The sequence below is a fragment of the Rhagoletis pomonella genome, unplaced genomic scaffold (genome assembly GCF_013731165.1).
Source record: "Rhagoletis pomonella isolate Grant_MI unplaced genomic scaffold, Rhpom_1.0 Rhpom_scaffold_00605, whole genome shotgun sequence".
Taxonomy (NCBI): Eukaryota; Metazoa; Arthropoda; class Insecta; order Diptera; family Tephritidae; genus Rhagoletis; species Rhagoletis pomonella.
The window spans coordinates 41847-64816 of record NW_023459159.1 but is presented as its reverse complement, the minus strand read 5'-3'; the positions used below and the strand labels follow the sequence as shown (position 1 = coordinate 64816).

At 40.6% G+C, this 22970-nt stretch overlaps 1 protein-coding gene across 1 annotated transcript; it reads left to right on the top strand.

Annotated features, from left to right (window-relative positions):
• The first annotated feature begins 2293 nt into the window (after nucleotides 1–2293).
• On the top strand, nucleotides 2294–3681 carry LOC118751223 (E3 ubiquitin-protein ligase CHIP-like). Its single transcript, XM_036485997.1, has 3 exons — nucleotides 2294–2393; nucleotides 2968–3151; nucleotides 3203–3681. The coding sequence occupies exons 1-3, from the start codon at nucleotides 2294–2296 to the stop codon at nucleotides 3327–3329; spliced, it is 411 nt and encodes a 136-aa protein (XP_036341890.1). The 3' UTR covers nucleotides 3330–3681.
• The last annotated feature ends 19289 nt before the right edge of the window (nucleotides 3682–22970 follow it).

Here is a 22970-nt window from a genome sequence, read left to right as displayed (position 1 = left end):
ACTTATGGCCTTATTCATAAAAAATAAAGTAGCTTTATAAAAGGTGTATATATTGAAAAATTTATGAAAACGTCAATTTATAAAGCTCTTTAAATCTACTATATTTTTTATGAATATGGCCATTAGTTTTAAACTTGTATGTATACATATTATAAGTAATCAATTTTTGTTACATAACATAGAATAATCAATGTTTCAAACACGAAAAATATTTGACAAATTTATGGCTGCATTTGTTTTATGAAGGGATCAGTTATTTTAAAAATCACAATAACCATTTGTTTTTGCCAATATTTGGGGGTGTTTTTCAAAATACACTATAACTATAAATTGATATATTTTAACGGAAAACTTTAGAAAATATATTATTTTATTCTCAAAATACTTACCCGTATAATAAATTTATTAGCCACAATATTGTTACCGCTTGGAAAATGACTTAAAACTAAGAGTGGTAATTTTCCGATAGTATCGATAGTGTTAAAAACTGTCGATAGTAGACCGAAACCCAAAACCTCTCTCTCTAGTGTGCAAAATCAATTCGGAGTCACCATTCTTTTCTAACAGCCCACTGTACGTTGTGTGCTCTCGCATTTGTAAGCCTTTGGCCCTCTATACTCGTATTTACTGATAGGCAAAGAAAGTAAGTCGTGTACCGCATAGCAGTCGAATAATCATGATATTTTGAAACCTGGCTGCTAGGCCCAGAGGGCGCCAGCACACTTAGGCCCGATCAGGGCCCATTGTGATACCACATGTATCCAAAGACCCCTACTCCTTAAACCAGTTCGTGGAGTCTGCGAACCTTAGCAACTGCCGTATTGCAAACTTAGCAGTCGCGCTTATATCGTCTAGAAGACCTATACCTAGGAATTTCTGTCTTTTCCTGCCTAGTGCTGGGCAATCGCATAGTAAGTGCCTTATTGATTCAGGCTCTTCTTCGTCGTGGCAGCTTCTGCAGTGTCGTTGTGACTAACCCCGAGGCGTTCTGCGTGCCTTCCTATCAGGATATGTCGTGTGAACAGACCAATGGCCAGTGACATCGCCTTTATTGAGAGTGAGAATTTCCCTCGATCTCCGTACATCCCAGCTTCGTTGTATTACAGTTTTCAGTACGCTCCCATCTGGAGGCCGCTTCTTCAAGGAAGTTCTCCCTTAGTAAGAGCTTTCAGGAAGCGAGTGGCATACCCATCCTCTTTCAGGCTGGTGAAAGTGCAAGGTCGTCTGCCTTCTCATTTCCTGGTATGTCACTGTGCCCCCGTACCCATACCAGGTGCAAAGCGAACTGCTCCGCCATCACGTTAAGTGATTTGCGGCAGTTGACAACTGTTTCCGAGTTTATAGTGACAGAGTCAAGCGCCATAAGGGCCGCCTGACTGTCTGAGTGTATATATATTTCCGTAGTGGCCATAACAGCTAGTTTTAGGCTGTCAACGTCTTCTTGTATGGCTGCCAATTCGGCTTGAAAGACACTACAGTGGTCAGGTAGTCGGAATGATCTTTTTCTTCCCAGTTTCTCGGAATAGACGCCTCGCCTACCCTATTTTCTAGTTTGGAGCCGTCCGTGTAGAATCTTATGGCATCTCTAGGCCCCGGAACTCCTTCGAGCCATGATTCTCTGCTAGGTAGCATGACGCTATAACCTTTACTGAAAGTGAGCCTTGGTACACAGTAGTCCGTTGTACTCGGTAGTTGTCGGTTTCTCAGAATTGTAGTGTGACCACAACGAGCCGTTTTCCAGCTTTTAAGCCCCTGTAGTCTTAGCGCTGCAAACGCAGCGTATTGTCGTCCCATAATATCTATGGGTATGATGTTAAGGATCGTATTCATTGCCATAGTAGGTGTTGTGTGGAGAGCACCACTAATGCAGATCAGGGCCGTTCTCTCCACTTTTTGTAATTTAACACTGTTTACTTTCTTCTCCAGCACTGGCCACCATACCACTACCCCGTACAGAAGTATGGGCCTCACCACGACGGTGTATATACAGTGCACTAGCTTCGTGGTTAAACCCCATTTTTGGCCGATTGCTCTCCTGCAGCTGTATAGGGCAACCGTGGCCTTCCGCACCCGCTCTTCGGTGTTTCGAGTCCAGCTTAATTTTTTATCCAGGACTATCCCCAGGTATTTAGCAGATTCGCTTAATTTTAGTGTGGTCTGTGCCAGCCTTGGTGTTATCAATGAGGGGATTTTGTACCTTCTTGTGAACAGTACAAGCTCTGTCTTGCTTGGGTTTACCCCTAATCCGTTATTTTTTGTCCACTTCTCGACTTCCTTCAGTTTTACCTGCATAATGTCACATAGAGTTTGTGGAAATTTCCCACTTACTGTTAGTGCAAGATCATCCGCATACGCAATACCCTTACAGCCACCCCCTTCCATGCCACAAAGCAGTGAGTTTACCGATGCGGCCCATAATAGAGGGGATAGGGCTCCCCTTTGCGGGGTGCCCCTCTCTACGATCCTGGTCAACGATACCAGCACGATATCAGCATTTGGTTTACGATCGCAACTAAGCGCGATTTGATGCCCAGGCCCGTCAGTGCTGCGTTTATCGCGCCCAGCATGATGTTGTTAAAGGCGCCCTCTATATCCAGGAAGGCTTCTACATCTCGAGAGTTTCCATGATCTCATACTTTGACGTTTGTTTGATATTGGCGTCTGGGAATGGAATTCGAATTCCGAATGTTCTCGCTTCTTTACTGCAAGAAGCCTCACCTTCCCTCCAACGAAATCAACGGCGACGCTCTGCAGTACGTGGACGAAGGAGGTCAAGCTTCAACTAGGCATTTACGTCGGTGACACGCCGATTCCGACGGTGAACAATCCGGAAATTTTAGGAGTTACCTTTGATAGCGTTCTTTCCTTCTCCCCGCATACAACCGCATTTGTCAATAAAGTACAGAGCCGCAACAAGGTTCTCAAGTTTTAACATATTTTTCATAGAAATTAAGCTGAAATATTTAGATATTAAACCTGAAATCAAGCACTATACGTTATTCGTTATAGCTTTCGATTTATCAAAAGAACAAAAACAGAATTTTGGAGATGACATCACCTCACAGTTACGCCTAGCCCGAAAAAAACGATGGAGTTTGCTAGAAGAAAAGCGCATATGTCATGAAATCGAATTACAAAGTTATTTAAATAAGTATGTTTGCTGAACCATGTCTGACGTAATTTACATTTATCTTATTACTAGACTCATGAAAGAAGATATGGATAGGCTTTTGGAAGGATTGAAACTTGATGACAATGTGACCGATCATGAACTAAGAGAGAAGCAGCAGGAAATCGAGCAGCAGTGCGTAAGTATTACCTGTTCATAGTCTTACTTTAACAGTGCATAAATAATAATATATTGAAAAAAGAATACGGCTATATATGTATGTACATATGTATATGGTGAGTTCCACAACAAAACGCAATAGTCTCCTAGATAATGAATATAAGCTAGCTGTCTATTTCTAAATAACATGTAGTAGGGACACTAATTATTACAACCCCGACTGAACGAAACAGAAGACAAATGGAAACTATAAGTAACCGTACATAACACTTGTTCATCGACCACAACCCGAGCTGACAACCACCATTAAACGGAGATACTTAAACTATAAACTTTAGCCGTCATCGATTCGCCACTTCTCGCTCGCTACGTTTGGGTTCCGGTCGCTTAAAGAAGAATTTTGCATGTGAAAGCAACAACAAAGTTAGCTAGCACGGATAGACGATATCGAGTTTGGTTGAACCTCATTGAGTTCGTTCTTTTCGCCACCCGCTAACTGTTGGCGAATCGATGACAGCTTTTGTACAATAAACTCAAATTTCAATTTAAAAAGTGTTTTGTTATTTATTTGGGAGTACTTGGTCCCACCAAATTGGTGTCAGAGTGAGATACGAATCCACTGTAGAAATCGCGTGTTAATTAAAGTAAATTTTGCGAAAAGCGTGTGCGAAACTTCTAGGTGGTATCAGCAAAGCCGGCGCTGACATCACCGTGCGCTAAAGTTGGCGTGAAAAAACGTATGCGGTAATAGCATCGTTCTTAATAGCAAACATCTTCGCGAAAAGCTGCGTACACACATACAATTTTAAAGCAACGTACGTAGACTGCAAATTCACCAACGCGGACTTGCAATGCGAGGAAAATCGACAAATTTTCAGTACACAAGCCTAACGGGGAAAATAGCGGTAGTGGCAGTGCAGTAGCGGTGCGAGTTCGCAACACGAGCGGGAAACTACAAGAAACGGCAATGTACGCATGTAAGTAGGGTGGGTGTAGTGGCCATAAGGACAGGCGTTGTTTTACCGCTTTTATGAGGTCGGCAAGAATTTGTGCGTTCGGCAAAGTAAGGCGATAATTGAATAGCGGTAGTTCAGAGCAGGGAATTGGTTCGTCTAACGGCGCCACTAGGCGTAACGCTCGTAAAGCACAGCACAGCGCATAGTTGCGAAGCCGTGTGCATTTTATTGAAAGAAGGAAGGTTAAAAAAGCCAACGGACTGCGGCGTGAGAAACAGCAGGAAGCAATATTATAGTGACACGCTGATTACAGAATAAATACAAATGAGATTTCATAGTATTGTGGCGAATACTGCGACAACGCGAAGCGAACAACATGAAAATGGCAGAATGTTTGATGAAAGACGTAGAGCATTCGACAGCAAGAAACGTCAAGTGGAGGAACACTGCGAACAGCGAGAGAATGTACGATAGACGGCAGAATTCTCTAGAGTAGCCATGAATCAGCAAGCTACAAGTCAGTTGTAATACAGATCAATTGTGTTAGCAAGTTTTGTAGAGTATTGGAGTTGCTTTAACGAGTATTGTAAATGTTGTTATTTCATTAGCGTTTATTATAAGGTTTTTGTTGTACAATAAAGTTAATTGCACTGTAATTTGGTCATCTTGAGCGTTTATTTAGCAACCCAGCGTTACGAACTCAAGGGATTTGGGGAAATCCGTCAACTAAGAGCCTTTTCACATTACTCGGTATGACATACAATCGAAATTTTTTCGTCGGTAGTTTCAGCTTATCGAAGCGATTCCGCGTTGCTTTGATCTGCACACTTTTGTCGGAATACTTTCGGTATTTTATTCTGGCGAAGATAAAGACGTTATAGCTTGCTTTATTTATTTTTATTTATTTATAGTCTCCCAGAATAAGCTGTTCAGTGCAGCTAGTCTGTTCTAGCACTCCAGGACTTAGTTAGGAGGTCATAACAGAAGAATGCCTATTCATAGCCTAAATTAAGTCGACACTAAAGTTAGTTGCTGATCTTTGTCATAATTTTCAATGAAAAGGCGGCAACTAACTTTATAATCGACTTTGTTTCGACTATAAATATTCCAAAATGTATGTACAAGAACGACTTCTCAGTAATTCCTGTAAATCTGATGGGTACTGGAACAGACTAATGCGTGGAATGAGAGTGGCATCGCTCTTTGAAAATGTCACAGCGAAAAATGAATGTTCTCTAGACTTCGCTGTCATGCCTTGTTTTGCGCTGCGTCGGATAATCGCTTGTATGCAAAGCCCATTAAACAGATTCGATATGTGGCAGTACTCATGTTATGGGCTGCAGTACAATGCAAGTATAATCAGCGCTTAATGTGAAAGCGCTCTAATTTGGGGTTTACATAGGACAATTTTGCGAAGACAATAGCAATATATTCACACTTTCAACTAATACATTCGCACTTCTCTCATTCTCTCATTCTCTCATTGGCGGCTTCGTCACTGTCTTTGATTTTTCGAACACAGTGAAGTGGACATTAAATTGGACAATTCGGTCACGTCTTGGTTAATTTGAGAAAAAGAGGCAAGGCATAGTCGGAACAAATCGCAGAATTATGAAAAAATTGTTGTGTTTGACCTCTACTTCTCCACATTGGCCCAGTACAGTTCCTTTTCGGAGCTTTATTGACGACTCGAACTAGATATGTACTCAAACTGAAATGCATCCCAACAACCCACAATTTGTTTGTCCCACAATATCCATCAATCTTCGCCCAAACAATTGCTTTTGATTTCCTCCAAAATCACTCGCTTGCTGCTGTACGGGCCATCATACCCAAGTGGCACTTCCATGTTGTTATATGTCATGATCCTGTTCTTCATGTCGATCTTGATGCTTTGGCCGATTAAGAAATCTACTCCTATAATGACTTCATCCACGATCTTCACGACTCTGAACTTCTTTCACACCGACAAATTTCCTATTGTGACCTTGCATGTTATCTCTTCTACAACTTTGGTGTCCTCACCAGTTGCTGTCCTCTACCTTGCTACCACTTTAGTGGCGAAATCAGGTCGAATGATGGAATTTTATACGATCGTATCCACATTTAGTACTCGCTTATGTCCGTCCACATATCCGCCAACAGTGACGTTGCTCGCTTTTCTGCTAATTTGCGAGATAGAGATTATGGGACATTCAATTGCGGGAGCTAGCGTGCCCCTTTCTGCTAGCTAGTTTTATTTAGCGACTGATTGGGGTTGGGTTCGTCTTCTTCAGCCCTGCGTTTGCAGCATCCTTTTTCTCGGTGACACCATTATTATTCTTACCTGCGATTGACTTTAGCGTTTTCAATATCGCGTTCATCACGTCTGGTGTTTCTACTTCAACTCGATGGGCTTTGTAGGATGGTTGTTGTTGTTGTTGTTGTTGTTGTTGTTGTTGTTGTTGTTGTAGCGGCTACAACAACCCCGCCCAGGATGGTTGGTATCTCAGTCGTTGTCGTCAAGTTCCACTAACGGCAGCCCCAGGAAGCGTGCAGCTTCTGTGGGGTTGGTCCACAAGGACAAGGCCGATAGGGTTGTCGGGTTTTCCGGGCATGCGAAGAGATGTTTCGAGTCATGTGGGGTCTCTCCGCATGCCGGACACTCATTTGGCACATCCTCATTCAATCTACTCAGGTAGGAGTTTAACCTGCGGGGGCGGTATGCCTAGAACGGCATTCACAGGTCTAGAGTCTGCATAACTCGAGACTTACTCCCTGTGAATGCCGTTCAGGGTCAGTCGGTAAGCTGTCGGGTCCAGAGGTTGCTTGATGAACCTCTGGACTTCGTGCGTCAGTTCATATAGATGCCTCCTGACGTGCCTAGGCGAGGGCTCCTCTGCAAGCAGCTGTCTGTTTGGGTGGCCACTTCTGTGGCTCCCGATCAGGAACTGCTTGCAGAGCATTATGTTGTGCTCCTCTACGGGGAGCATTTGCGCCTCGCCGTGAAGATGGTGTTCGGGCGACATCAGGAGGCATCCTGTCACTGTCCTAAGTGCGGTGTTCTGTGTAGTCTGTAGCTTCGTCCACTGCGTCCTACTAGTCCCCCGGCGACCACACTGGCGCTGCGTAGTTCAAAACCGGCCGGCCTATTGCCTTGTATGTTGCCAGCTACGTTTCTTTGTCTTTGCCCCAAGTGCTGCCGGCTAGCGACTTGAGGACCTTGTTGCGGCTCTGTACTTTATTGACAGTAGCGGTTGCGTGCGCAGAGAAGGAGAGCAGGCTGTCGAATGTTACTCCGAGTATTTTGGGGTTATTCACCGTCCGAATTGGTGTGTCATCGACGTGAATTCCCAGCGGTAGCCTGACCTCCTTCGTCCAGGTTGTGAACAGGGTCGCACTGGATTTCGTAGGGGAGAGGGCTAGACACTTTGCAGTGAAGAAGCGAGAAAGTTCGGAGAGATACCCGTTTACTTTCGAACACAGGTCATCAATTCCTTTCCCAGTCGCCATGATCGAGCAATCGTCGGCATAAGAGAAAATCGAGACCCACTCTGGTGGTTGAGGGAGCTTTGAAATGTAAAAGTTAAACAGTAGCGGGGAAAGGACACCACCCTGTGGAACCCCCTGTTTTATTTTTCTAAGTTTACTCGATTTGTCTCTAAACATTACCGACGAGTGTCGACCACTCAGATAATTTGCCGACCACCGTTTGAGCCTCTGTGGGAGAGAGGGAGGCCTCTATATCTAGTAGCGTGGAATGGCAGACGGTGTCAAACGGACGGTTTCGGTTAAGGCCACGAGTTATCTGAGTGTTTATGGCGTTAAGTGCTGTTGTTGTACTGTGCACTTTACGGAAACCATGCTGGTGCTTCGCTGGGGTCAAGTGGTTTGTGAAGTACGGGAGAAGCAAGGCCTCGAGTGTCTTCGCGACAGGGGAAAGGAGTGTTATCGGACGATAAGAATCTCCTTTGTTGGCAGGTTTCTCCGGTTTGAGCAGTGGGGCCACTCCCCCACCAGTGGCCATAGACAAGTTGAGGACCTCCGTTAGGTACGCTAACCCCGCAGGACCCAAATTTTTCAGCATCAGCATGCATATCCGTCGGGACCCATGGCTTTGGAGGCTTTCGCCTTCCCGATGGCCACCTGAACTTCACCGCAAGTGAAAGCAAGGGGGGCACAGGTTGTTGGCAGTTTGTGCAGCCTTCTGGTCACTCGACGCTTGGCTTTGTCCACCGGAGGATGCAGTATGAACTGCCGGCTAAAATAGCTCGCGCATCGCTCCGGGGCCGACGAAGCATGGTCGCCGAAGGAAATTTCGACTCTGTCGTCGTGCTTCGTCGGATTGGACAGCGACCTCATGGTTGACCAAAGCTTGCTCACACCAGAGGTGAAGTTACAGGTCTTCAGATGCTCCTCCCACTTCTTCCGCTTATGTACGTTTACTAGTTGCCGCATCTCCGCGTTGAGATCCCTGATACGTGGATCTCCGGGATCGGCCTGACGAAGGCTATCACGCTCATCGGCTAGAACAGCCACTTCGGCAGGGAAGTTTGGACGTGGGTCCGTTATGCATCCTGCAGCTTTAGAAAAGTTGATATAGGTCCGGTGTTTGGCGGAGGCAAAGTCGGTTGGTTTATCTATCGAGATGACTATGGGTAGGTGGTCTGATGCTAAAGTCAGCATAGGTCGCCATGTTATGCTGTTTATCAGACCAGCGCTGACTATGGTGATGTCTGGCCATAAGACGATACTGCACGGTGTGGTGCGTGATGAACGCTAAGCCACCACCATTATCTCGCTCGCGATCTGGACGATGCACGTTGTACCCGGCGCAATTCAACAAAGTTGAATTGCTGTGGAACTTCGTCTCTTGGACCGCAGCTATCAATATACCATGCCGACACATGAAGACGGTTATCTCCTCAATCTTGCTCTGTAGCCCGTTGCAGTTAAATTGAAGGAGCTTCATGTGGTTCGGGAGACGTGTTGTGATGTGGGGTGTAAGGGATATGTGTGTTCTTACCGCCGTTGGCTGTGCGCGCTGCTGTGATGGTTGCCGCCCTGTGGTGGTGGCGGGGGCATCGCAGATTGTAGGGGGAACCAGGAGTTGTTGGCGGCGGCGTGTGGGTGGTGGTGCGGTTGTGTGTGTTATGTGGTCTGTCGTGGCTATGGTATGGTCTGTGGTGTTATTATGTTGTTGTGTTGTGGTGACTGTGTGAGTCTGCTCGGGTGGACTGAGGTTAGCAGTGGAGGCTGCTCTGTTTGAGCAACAGGGGGCCACGTACGACGTGGTCCACTGTCGATGTGTCCGTAGTCCTGAGCAGACTCTAAGGTGACTCCACCCCTCGCAGGCATTACACTTGATTGAGGTGGAGTTGTGGTGTAGTCGTCTCCGGCATACACAGCAGATGTAGATTTCTGGCCCTGGGTTTGACTCGATGCCAGCCCTGAGTAGAAGAATACGTAGTGAATGTAGCCCTATGGACGGACAACTTCTGAGATACTTCGCCGACCTAAACGGGGTCAGATCGCCGAAACAACAGCCCTTGGTCGGGTAAAACCCGAGTCATTCCGGTACGTAGAACCGGCTGTCGCGGAATGCTTGTAGGATGGTCTAGTTGGTTGGTAGAAGCGTCGCCTGGGTATGTTCCCAGGACACAATTAGTGCTGAAAGCACCATTTTGATACGCTTTCTCCGGGACCCCTGATTTTATCTGCTTTCATGATTCGTTGGGTTCGTCAAACCATTTGGATTTTCCAATGAATCTATTTATTTTATTTTTAATGCCAACGGCTTTTTAGGGGCGCAGACCGCATGACGTACGGAACCTTTTTTTTAGTCTTTTGGTGCCGAGTAGTGGGCACAGGTGTTTGTTAAGTGCGAGATCTAAAACTATTCAGCTACAGAATCAAATTCATCAGCTGATTGGATATGCTAAAGATGGTATTTCAAGTATTGAGAGTGGAAATGATAGTTTTCTTTATTGTAAAAATCGAGTCCGATATATCAAACGTGCTGGAATGACAGTTAAAATCTTGACATAAACAACGGAATGATTCGTTTAGTTCAAAATTAGTTTTGTCAAAAACAGTGGTCGAAAGTGTCGACACTCGAGAGGGGACATTAAAATTGACCTCAGCCAGGACGGCCGGGCTATTAATCAAACCTGTCATTAATTTTACGATAAATATTATACCTAGCATTTCTCTACGACTAGCGAGTGTAGGCAAATTTATGAGCTTTAGACGACCTGTGTAAGGGGGGAGATTGTAATCTGAATCCCAGTTAAAGTCACGCAACGCAAAAACCAAGAATTGTTTTTGAATTGATTAAATCCTCTCTGAATGAACTTGGTAGCGGGGATTCCAAACAATAGATCCGTATTCTAGTATAGGTCTAACTAAAGTGGTAAAAAGAGCTTTTGTAACATAAGGATATTTGAACTCTTTTGACCATCGCTTTACAAATGCAAAAACGCCTTTGGCTTTATTGACTGATGGTTGAAATTGAATTTGGAATCCATTGTGATACCAAGATCGACAAAATTGGACACCTGCTCCAGATTATAATTTGATATTTAATAAACAGCTGGTTGAACAGCCCTCCGAGAGAAACACATAACTTTACATTTTTGAATGTTTAGTGGCATATAGTTTGCATTACACCAACTAACCACGTTGCTCAGATCCGCTTGAAACAAAGACCTTTCTTCGATAGAGGACAATGTTTTAAAAAGTTTCACATCATCGGCATACATTAAAATTTTTGAATGTTTTATTATAGAAGCAATATCATTAATGAATATCAGGAACAGAATCGGACCAAGGTGACTTCCCTGAGGAACTCCTGAAGAAACTTTAATGATGTTGGAAGAAACTTATTAACAATAACTCTTTGTGTTCTATCAGAGAGGTAAGAAGAGATCCATTGAAGAAGACTGGGCTGAAAGCGGATGAGGTCGAGTTTACGGATGAGTAACGAGTGACATACTTTGTCAAAGGCTTTACTGAAATCGGTGAATATTACGTCGGTACGAGCATTTTCTCTAAAACCGTTTGAGACATGAGTTGTGAACTCCAATAAATTAGTGATAGTAGATTTTCTTTTAGAAACCCCGTGTTGAGATTCTGAAATTGAAAAAGATATAAAATATGTCAGCTGATTAACAATAATTGCTTCGAATAATTTGGGGATAGCGGAGAGTTTCGCTACGCCTCTATAGTTTTCTATAGAGGACCTGCTGCCGTTTTTGTGAAGTGGTATAATGAAAGACTGCTTCCAGGCTGACGAAAAACGCCATGTTTCAGTGACAAATTGAATAGCGTTGTCAAAGGCTCGCAGATGTTCTCAGCGCACTTTTTTTAAATAAAAAGGTCGGAATATGATCAGGTCCAGGCCTAAATGACGCTGTTTAGGTTTTTAAATAGTGTAAAACTTCATCGGAATATATTACTTGAATATAAGCAGAGTTGATTGGACAAAGCTCGTACGGATAGTCTCCACTTATAGGGAAGTCTACAGAATAATTGGACCTAAAGAACTGAGCAAACATGTTGGCAATGAGCTGGCTGTCGCTAGACACAGTGTGGCGATAATGCATAGCGGACGGAAAACCATGTACTTTACGCTTTGAATTTACGAAACCATAAAATGATTTAGGATTGTTAATTAAATTATTTTTAATTTTACGTAAATATTAATTATAACATTTCTTATTTTATGCAAAGTAGCTATGCCGCAAAACTGAGTACTTTACGTAATCACTGTGTAAGCCCGTTCTTTGATACAGTTTAAAAGAATGTTACTTTATTTTTAAATTTTTTAAGCTCTTTAGTGAACCATAATTGTATTGGTTCTTCATGAACAATATTACGTTTTGGCACATACTTTCGAAACAAATTGAAAACAGTATCATTAAAGTGCTCAACGCTACGCTCTATATATTGGCCAAGATAACTTTGAAAGTTCTTTGTTAATTTTCCTGAAATTTGCTTTCGCAAAAGCATATCTACTACTTAAACTTGACTTATTATTATGTATTTCATTTATGATTTCGTAGCTTAACTCAAGAGCGGGATGGTATGCATCTTCCGGCAAAACTAGGGGATCACACCGGTTAATAGAGGCCTTCGGAACATCATCAACGTAAACGAGATCCAAGACCTTTCCAAACTTATTTGGACATATATTTATTTGTTTGGGGCAAAGTTCAGCCATTTCCTCCAGAAATACATTGTAACTATCTCTAGATGAAACTGGTACAACATCGGTGTCAGTGATGTTCCATGAGATGTTTGGCAGGTTTAAATCGCCCAAAACAATCATTGAATCGGATGCCGTAAGCATTGCATTTACGGTCTCAAGTAAAGAAACTAGCTGCATATATACTGATACGGCAGAATCAGGAGGGATGTAGCAAAGAGCTAAATAAATATAAATCTTTCCGGCCTGTACACGTATACATTTAAATTCGGTATATTCAATGACAGGAACACTAACGTCCTCGGATGGTATCGATGAATGCACCGCAAAAAGAACACCACCGCCGATTCTGCGCTCGCGGTCCCTTGTGTATATGTGATATTCATTTTGAAGAATTTCGGAATTAAAAATATGAGGTTTGAGCCATGTTTCGGCCAAGGAAATAATATTATAATTGCAGTCAAAACCTTTTAAATATAAGCCAGTTAATTTGGTATTCAAGCCTCTAACGTTTTGATAGTAAATACTTAAATTAGACTTGCGAGTTAGTTTTTTGAATCCGAATTAAGATTAGAAATTTTAGCTACGTTTTTATTACTTTTAATAGATTTATACTCAAACTCGCGAACAAACGCCCCGGTCGGCCAAAATGAACTATTTAGTAGTGAATCAAAATCTTCGGAAGCTACATCAATTTAAAAAAATGAAATATCGCGATCGTATTTACAATTAAATTTACGAATAAATACATCTTTAGTTTTAATTTCGATATTGTATGACTTTATATCATCCGAAGAAGTATCTTTAGCAAATCTAGAGACAAAGATTGATCTTCTCGGAGGAATTACAACCAACTTTTTGGTAATGATGTCTGATGTGCGGGGCTCCGAATTATTCGGAGGAACTAAGTTAGACAGTGCAGCTGCAGATGTTTTTGGCAACACTGTTAAATCAACGGTTTGACTATTTTTAGATATATACCTAGTGGAGGAGGCTCCAATGCCTGAGGGCATGGAAAAGAAAGATTAATAAGTTCCAAGGATTGGGATGGAGGATTTTTCTGATTAGATTCCGTGGCTGTCTTTTTAGGTGGACTAATAACACGCCTATCTTTATTTTCTCGGCTATCCACAGAGTGTGGAGGGTCGTCGAGAAAAGTGAAATACCTAAATCTTTTTTTCGTAATGCTTAAGTTTCTCAACAAGCACCGACAGATCCTTCCCGATCTCAGAAAAACCATTTCTGGACTGCCTTAAGAATTTAAATAAATCAACTTCGTTTGATCTACATTTTTGACAAGACCAACGAAGACCCTTTCGCTCGTTAATAGCGTCTAATACCCTACCGATCAAACTAGCACATTTTATATGGGCAATCCCATCGCAGAGCCAGCATGACACATAGGAGTCGCTTTTAACGTGGTAATTGGTGTAAATACACGACATGTTTAAAATTATATTTATTTTTAGGTTTTAGAAGCAAAAAAGCAAAACAGTTTTGAAAACAATGTATTAATCAGAGAACCAATCAGCTGGTAAATATCAGTTGGAAAGCTATGTAGCGAACAGTTTTAAATGCACTGTATATTTGACACCTACAAAGATGACAAAGATGAAACAGCAGAAATGACAAAAAGACAAAAAGAGCAAAATCAATGGGCGCAAACAAAAAAAATTGTACAACAACAACATATTATATGAAACAAAATACTCGCACATGCAATTAAGAATATCAAGTTAAATTCATCAAATTTACAGGAAATTTTGATATTTTACTTATCTTTAAATTGTGAACCAGAAGTTTATTAACACTTTTTTTACTTTATTAAGCGTAAGCAGCTTTATAAAACACAAAATTTAAACAGATCACAAAAAAAACACAGCTTCACAGCTTTGACGTTTTGCCGAGAGTAATGGTGAATTTGGAAATTTCCCCAAGATTTTGGATGAAAGAACTCCCGAGTGTGATCTGCCTTATTTGTGCCAATGCTGGGCACTCGCAATGATAGTGAAGGACTGTTTCTTTACCTCCCACAAGATTACAGCTACGGCACAGAGCGTTATACGGAAGGCTCATTCTAGCTGCATGTTCACCAATGGGCCAATGTCCCGTTATCGTGGCTATTAATTTGACTATATCTTTCCTCGACCTCTTGAGAAGTTCTTCTGTCTTTGGCTTGTCATAGTGCGGCCATATGTACCTCGCAGTTTTGCAGGTTTGAAGGTTGTTCCAACGTGTATCAGCCATACTTGTGAATTGCAGATGCAGTTCCCTTTTGACTCCGAGTGGAAAATTTATAGTTTGTGCTTCGGATTCATCCAAAGATGCTCCGGCTGTAGGGTTTGTATTTGTGTTACTGTCTTTTATTGTACTGTGTTAATTTCAACTTCGTAATTTTAAAAATTTTATATTTAAGTGATTTTGTTGTTCAAACTTCCAATCTTTAAACTTAGAAAATAGAAAACTTAAATTTTACTATATTAATTTTATTATTGAGCATCTGCAACAATTGGCGATCCTGCCAAGAGCCGTTGAGGCTTGAGCCATTATAGTTTACGGAGATATTTGCGAACAACAATTGTGCCTGTGAAATAACGATTTAAGTTAACAACTTAAGAGGCGCTGTTATCATTCTAACTTATCATCGACCTCATCAACTGCATCAGGTCTCGAATTGGGATCGATAGCAGTAATAGCTTGCACAACGAACTCGCTCAAAGACACTTACCACAGAAGACGCCCATTATGTTGATCGTGTCACATCCAAAAAAGTTAAAGGAGTTCATTATAGTTTGTCTCGGCGTCCAAAAGACCTACAGCGGTAGCATCAGTAGCAGCAGGAGAATACCCCAAAGCATCAGCAGCACCACATGCCAGTTTCAGTGCTAGTGGTGGCAGCGGCAGCAACAGCAGCAGCAGCACAAAAACTCTCAAAAAACGAGGAACAGCAACTTTAGACAAAGTCGACAACGCCGCTGATAATAACAGCGATAACAATCAGCACCAGAAGCAGCATCAATATCAACTACAACAACGACAAGGCTTCTATCACTGGCCACAACAACAACGGCAACAAGCCGTAGCAACAGCAACGGTAAAAAAGTCGCAACTATCAACCCAGGATATACAGTGGCAACAACAACGACAACAAACCGCAGCAACTGGCGCAGCAGCCGCAGTAACAATCAAGTCGACTGTGCAGTCAATATCAGCAGTTTCAGAGCACAGTGGTGAGCTGTATCTTTGTATCTAATATTTTTGACAAATATATTTTTAATATCATATCTTCTTTTTAATTTGTTTCGGATAAATTGTAAACACTCCTTATAGAGATTGTTTGAAGTTATCATAATGTTTCGTTCACCACCACATGACACACACATCTACACTGGCTGATAATTTAAATGACTCGCTTATCGATTTGCAAAACAACTCTTTTCAAGAGGAATCGGCAAATCCTTATGCTAGTCAGAATAATAATGAGGTTTATGCAACTTCAGTCAAGCTTCCGCAGTTTTGGACAAGTTGTCCAGATGCTTGGTTTGTGCATGCAGAAATGCAATTTAACATGAAAAACATTACACAAGATACTACAAAATATGAACACACAATCACAGCGCTTTCGCAAGAAGTAATAGTTACAATATTAGATTTCATTCAAAATCCTCCGCATAACAACAAGTTTTCAGAACTGAAGAAAATCTTAATTGAAAGACACTCTTTAAGCGAAAATAGAAAGTTAGATACAATTTTGTCAGATTCAGAGATGGGTGATCGTGATCGTAGACCCAATCTTAGCCAAGATATTTTAAAGAGATCAGCTATGAATAGTTTTCAAAATTCTAAATCACAAGACACAATTATTCAGAATTTAGTTAAAACGACAAATATTATATGTGAAAATTTTCAAAAACTTTCCTTTGAATTAGATTCTATTAAGCAACGAATTAATAAAAATTCCAGATATAGATCATTTAATAGGAATTGTTTTAGAAGTCCATACAGAAGTAGATCAAAATCTCGTGATAGTCAAAATTGGTTATGTAGATACAATTACAAATTTGGTGGTAAGGCTCAGAAGTGTCAACAGTCTTGTGCTTTTTCTAAAAACAAAAATTTGTTAAACTAAAGTCATCCGTTGTGGCGGCAAACAATGGAAATTTAGATATTATCACACGTCGCCAATTTATTTTTGATAAAACAAACAAACTTAATTTTTTGATTGATAGTGGAGCAGAAATTTCTATACTTCCGGTAAAAAAATTTCCTCATACAAAACGTTCTTCAGATATAATATACTGCAGCCAATGGTTCAACGATTTCAACGTATGGTAAAAAGATTTTAAATATAAATTTAGGTTTAAGACGCGAGTTCCCATTTACGTTTCTCATAGCTGATATTGCGAAACCTATTATTGGTGCAGATTTTCTTTGCAAATACGGTATCTTAATTGACATGAAGTGCAAACGTTTAGTTGATCCAGTAACAAGTCTTTCGGTTAACACGGTTTCATGTGTTTGTAACATTTCGCTTCCAAAAATTTTCGTATTAGAGAACAAGTATACAAGATTGTTGAAGGAGTTTACTGCTTTGATTGCTGAACCGGATTATTCGAAACCGGTTAAACATTCTACCGTTCACAGACTTTTTACTGAAGGAAGTCTGCCATTCTCCAAGCCAAGACGCTTGGATCCGTTTAAATTTAAAGTAGCCAAAACTGAATTCAATTTTTTAGTGAGGACAGGGATTTGTAGACCTTCAAATTCTTGTGTAGCATCTCCATTGCATCTAGTACCTAAAAAAGAACTGAATGACTGGCGTCCTGGTGGTGATTTTCGGAGACTTAATGTTGTAACTGTACCGGACCGTTACCCTTTACCTCATATTCAGGATTTCAATATGAATCTCAGAAATAAGTTTATATTTTCGAAATTAGATTTGGTAAGGGCCTACCACCAAATTCCAATGGCAGAAGAGGATATAATCTGCAATAACGACGCCTTTCGGTATGTTTGAATTTATACGAATGCCTTTCGGACTAAGAAATTCAGCGCAAACTTTTCAAAGATTTATTAATGAAGTAGTTAGTGGTTTAGATTTTGTTTTTACATATATTGATGATCTATTGGTTGCAAGTGCAAATGAAGAACAGCATTTTAAAGATTTACGTATATTTTTCCAACGCCTAACAGAGTACGGGTTAAATATCAAACCAAGTGAATGTACTTTTGGTGTTACAAGTGTTGACTTTTTAGGACATAATATTTCTGGGGCGGGAATTAGACCCTCTGATGAAAAAGTGATAGCTATTCGTAGTTTTGAACGCCCTAAATCTATTAAACAAGCGCAGAAATTTATAGGCTTGGTTAACTACTATCATCGATATGTACCAAAATTAGCTGAGTTTACGGCAGTTATCTACGATTTAATCAATCGAACAAGTAAGAAACGTGACAAGTCCTTAATTTGGGGTGACACAACAAATAAAGCCTTTGAATGTATTAAATAAAAAGTTTGCGTCTACGATATTGTTAAATCATTTCAACAAAGATGCCAAACTCTCTTTAAATGTGGATGCATCTAATACGGCAATTGGTGGTGTCATACATCAAACGTTTGATAACAAATCAGAGCCACTAGCTTTCTTTTCTAAGAAACTTTCTGCATCCGAATTTAAGTACAGTGCACTTGACAGGGAGTTGCTAGCTATTTACTTGAACATTAAACATTTTCGCTATCTTTTAGAAGGACGACAATTTACAGTTTTTACAGATCACAAGCCTTTGATATATGCTTTGAGTTCAAAAACCGAACGTAGTCCGATACAAACTAGACATATGGCATTCATTGCACAATTTACAAATGACATACGATATATTAAAGGACAGGAGAACATTATAGCTGACACATTATCTCGAGCTTTCGAAGTTGATACAATTAAGGGTACAGAACTGAATTTCAAAGTTTTACAATATGAACAAGAACAAGGACGAGGAACTAAACACATTAAAATCTGGGGACACATCAAATAACCTTAATTAATTCAAATTCCACTTTTAAATTTTAATATTTGGTGTGAAATGACAGGTGAGAATCCTAGGCCATTTGTTCCAAATTGTTTACGCAAGACAGTGTTTAATATGTTACATGACATTACACATCCTGGTACAAAAGCTACACGTCGTCTAATTATTAAAAAGTACTATTGGCCAAAAATGCACAAAGAAATTAATATTTGGTCAAAAGAATGTATAAATTGTCAAAAATCGAAGGTTAATCGTCACACTAAATCTCCAGTAATTAAAATTCCGATTCCCAAAAGTAGATTTGAGCATATTCATTTAGATATTGTTGGACCACTTCCTGTATCGAAAGGACATCGTTACATTTTTACAATCGTTGACAGGTTCACGCGTTGGCCCGAGGCATACGCATTAAAGGACATTTCAGCGGCAGTGTTTGCAAATAAATTTTTTCGAGAATATGTTTCACGTTTTTGGGTACCGTTAAAAATCACTACAGATCAGGGTACTCAGTTTATGTCAAAGTTGTTTTCGGAACTAACAAAATTGCTTGGTAGTCATCACGTTACAACTTCTGCATATCATCCTCAAGGGAATGGTATGGTAGAACGGTTTCACAGGCAGTTTAAAGCTACGATAATGGCTAGAAATGGAACCAACAATTGGTATGATGAGCTGCCGATAATACTACTGGGTTTACGATCGATGTATAAATAAAGTATTTCAGCCACATCATCTGAGATGGTTTTTGGGCAAAATTTACGCCTACCCGGTGAACTTGTGGTTCCATGTGAAGAAAATTTTTCCCCAACTGAAGTATTAGGCAACTTACGGGAACATTTTAAAAATGTTAAATCAAATTTAAAACATAATCAAAATTCTGATACTGGCGTATATATACCAAAGGATTTGGAGACTTGTAAATTTGTTTTTATGCGTGTTATTAATAAAAGATCATTGCAACAACCATACGAACGACCTTATAAGGTTGTTGAAAAAAAAAAACAAAAAATATTTCAAACTTGAAGTAGATAATGAGGTTAAAACAATTCCGATAGACAGACTAAAACCAGCAATCATTGAAACAGAACTAATACCAGAAACAAACGCTAATACAATGAATAACACAACATCAAATAAGAAACGAGTTACTTTTAATTTATATAACATTAATTCTCTAGAAGGGGGAGTATTGTAGGGTTTGTATTTGTGTTACTGTCTTTTATTGTACTGTGTTAATTTCAACTTTGTAATTTTAAAAATTTTATATTTAAGTGATTTTGTTGTTCAAACTTCCAATCTTTAAACTTAAAAAATAGAAAACTTAAATTTTACTATATTAATTTTATTATTGAGCATCTGCTACACCGGCCTTAGCCAACTCGTCAGCCCTCTAATTTCCGTGTATGTTGCTATGGCCGGGAACCCAGATGAGAGTGATGTCTGTTAACTAGGCCGCCGAGCTTAAAGTACATTTGCAATCTCTGACTGTTTTGGATTTTGTTACCGGTGAAGCTTGTGCCAGAAGTGCCGCTTGGCTATCTGAAAAAATGTTTGCTTTTCGTACACCTACGCAGTTCCTCTCTACTGCTTTACAGGCCCTTTCGATGCCCAGTACTTCCGCTTGGAAGATGCTAGCAAAGTCAGGTAGTCGAAACGAGAGAGAGACATTCAGCGTTTCAGAGAACACCCCCGCACCCACACCGCAGTCCATTTTGGACCCGTCAGTATAGATATAAGTGGAATTCTCCTCGACTATCCTGCCCCAATCCTGTCTTGAAGGAAACTTCAGCGGAAAGATTTTCCTGAAATCTGTCGTAGGAGGTATATAATCTGATTGTTTCCCTGATTCGATAAGCTTGTCAAGAATACCACTATGGCCGTGCTGTAGCGCCCTCCGGCAGCCTGACTCCTTGAGTCTGACTGTCGCAGATGCAGCAGTTTCACGGATATGGAGTTCTATGGGTAGTTGATGCAGGATTACATTAAGCGCATCAGATGGACACGACTTAATTGCCCCTGTAGCACCTGCACAAGCTGCTCGTTGTATACTGCCTAATTTCGTGACGTTGTATTGTTTATCTAGTGCTGGCCACCAAACTAACGCCGCATACGTTAGTATTGGTCGTAGGATAGCCGTGCACATCCAGACGACAAGCTTTGGCTTCAATCCCCATTTCCTACTGAATATTGTTTTACATGTATAATAAGCTGTGTAGGCTCTCTCAACCCGCCTCTCTATATTTGTCTTCCAGCTCAGCTTGGTATCTAATACGACACCCAAGTATTTAGCCTCGGAGGACAATGTGAGAGACGTTCCATTAAGGGAGGGAAGCCTGAATTGTGGTATTTTTGTTTTATTGGTGAACAGCTTCAGTTCCGTCTTGCTAGGGTTGACACCCAGTCCACTTTTTGTAGCCCAGGTGTTTAGCCGGAGCAAAGCTCCCTCTAGGGTTTCACTAATCGTTGAGGGGAAGAGACCTGATACCTCCACCACTACATCATCTGCATATGCTACTACTTTCACTCCACCTTTGTTGAGATCCAGTAGAATGTCGTTTAGTACCACCACCCATAGTAGCGGAGACAGCACTACCCCTTGGGGAGTGCATCTATTTTCATAACGGGATAGCGTTACTGAACCAATGGTTGACATTATGATTCTGTTTCTGAGCATTTGTTCGATCCACTCGCATATGTGGTTAGATATTCCCACCATCACAAGGGATCGAACAATTGCTTCGACTGTTATGATATTGAAGGCCCCCTCTATGTCGAGGAATGTCGCCAAAGTGTACTGCTTGTAATGGGGTGATTTTTCTATGGTGCCCACGACTTCATGAAGGGCAGTTTCAGTTGACCTGCCCTTAATGTATGCATGTTGAGCTTTCGAAAGTTTGGAATTTCCCAGAAAAAGCCTAATAATATGTAGGTCTAAAAGTCTTTCCAGTACCTTTAGCAGGAGAGATGTAAGGCTTATTGGTCGGAAGTCTTTTGCTTTTTCGTGATTTCTTCTTCCCGGTTTGGGAATGAAGACAACTTTGACTCTTTTTTAGCTTTTTGGAACGTATGGCAAGCTGATACTGGCTTTGTAGACCCTTTCCAGCCAGGATACCATTGGCTCCTGTAATTTCTGGAGCATTATCGGAATGAGGATTTATTTATAGCGAACTTAATTTTTTCCTTGTCTACGATTAAGTCGAGTAACACTTCTGAGAGTTGCTGACGATTTGTATGAGGCCATGTTTTTGGCCTCTGATCGCAGCCAGGAAAGTGTGTATTTATGAGAGTCTCTAGTGATTCCTCCGCTGTCCTGGTCCATGCACTGTCCTCTCCCTTAATAAGGTTGGGGTTGGTATGTTCTTTGGATAAAACTTTGCTTAGTCTGGCGGAGTCCCTACAGTTTTCTATGGATGTGCAATAGGACTGCCAGGAGTCCTCTTTAGCTTTCTTTACTAATTTTTTCTACTGCCTTAATTCATCTTTGTATGACTGCCACAGTTTTGTTCTGTAGCACTCGTTAAAAATTTTTCTGAGATTTGGTCTGTGCTCCCTAAGCTTCCACGTCCACCTTGGACGGAATTTTTTCTTAAGGACGCTTACTGGTGTGGTTTTTTTAAAAGCTATGGCTAGAATGTTTTCCATCTCATCTACCATGTTGTCTACTTCTACAGCAGTTGTAATCTCCTTTGATTAACTACTGTCTAGGTTACCTGAGGTTAGCCTGATAAATTTTGGCCATATTGTTCTTCTCGGATTCCGAAATAGGGAAGAGGTAGTGGGCTTTCCGCGAATATTGAAGAGTATCCAACAATGATCTGACATGGATGTTTCACTGGATACTCTCCAGCCATCGACGACAATATCATCTGTTGCTAGGGTTAAGTCCAGTGGAACAAACCGCAACACTTTTGGAAAAAAATTTAAAATGAAAATTTTTAGCCACTTGAAATTTGCACTTACTAGAATTGAGTGGGCTATAAAACTGCATACTCAAAATCTTTTTAGGAAATCTAATTTACATTTTTATGAAAGTTTGTAGATTTTGTTTTAATATTACACAAAGTTTGAAACTTGGTTTTATACGGTTTTTGTTAAAGAATTAACTATATTTTTATAAAAAAAATAAATCAAATTAATAACAAAAAACGAAATAATTGTGAACACTTGTCAAAATTTGGCGCGACTAAAACTTTTTCGACCACTGTTTGTGTGTAAAAATTATTTGTAAATTTTTTTCTTTATTCGTTAACTAACTTTATAAAAGTTTGCTGAATTACATTAACTTAACAGACAGACCAGCAATATGTCAAAATACATACAATTTTTTTTTTTGTAAAACAGGAGATATCCATGAGGGGAAAGTTTAGGAAATATCCGGCAAAATCGGGAAATTTCATTGTCGAAGTCGGGGAATTCTCAAAAATTAGTTGGCTACCCTGCTGTAAACACATTAAAGTAATTTTCACAATACCTACTTGATTACTCTGGATGAAATTCTTGTCACACGATTGGT

What these genes read in the sequence shown, in the direction of transcription:
- LOC118751223 (XM_036485997.1), top strand. Translation starts at nt 2,294, where the DNA reads ATGTCACATAGAGTTTGTGGAAATTTCCCACTTACTGTTAGTGCAAGA. An exon ending in CCCTTCCATGCCACAAAGCA is followed by an intron (nt 2,394 to 2,967) that starts GTGAGTTTACCG and finishes TGAAATATTTAG; the next exon opens with ATATTAAACCTGAAATCAAG. An exon ending in TTACAAAGTTATTTAAATAA is followed by an intron (nt 3,152 to 3,202) that starts GTATGTTTGCTG and finishes TCTTATTACTAG; the next exon opens with ACTCATGAAAGAAGATATGG.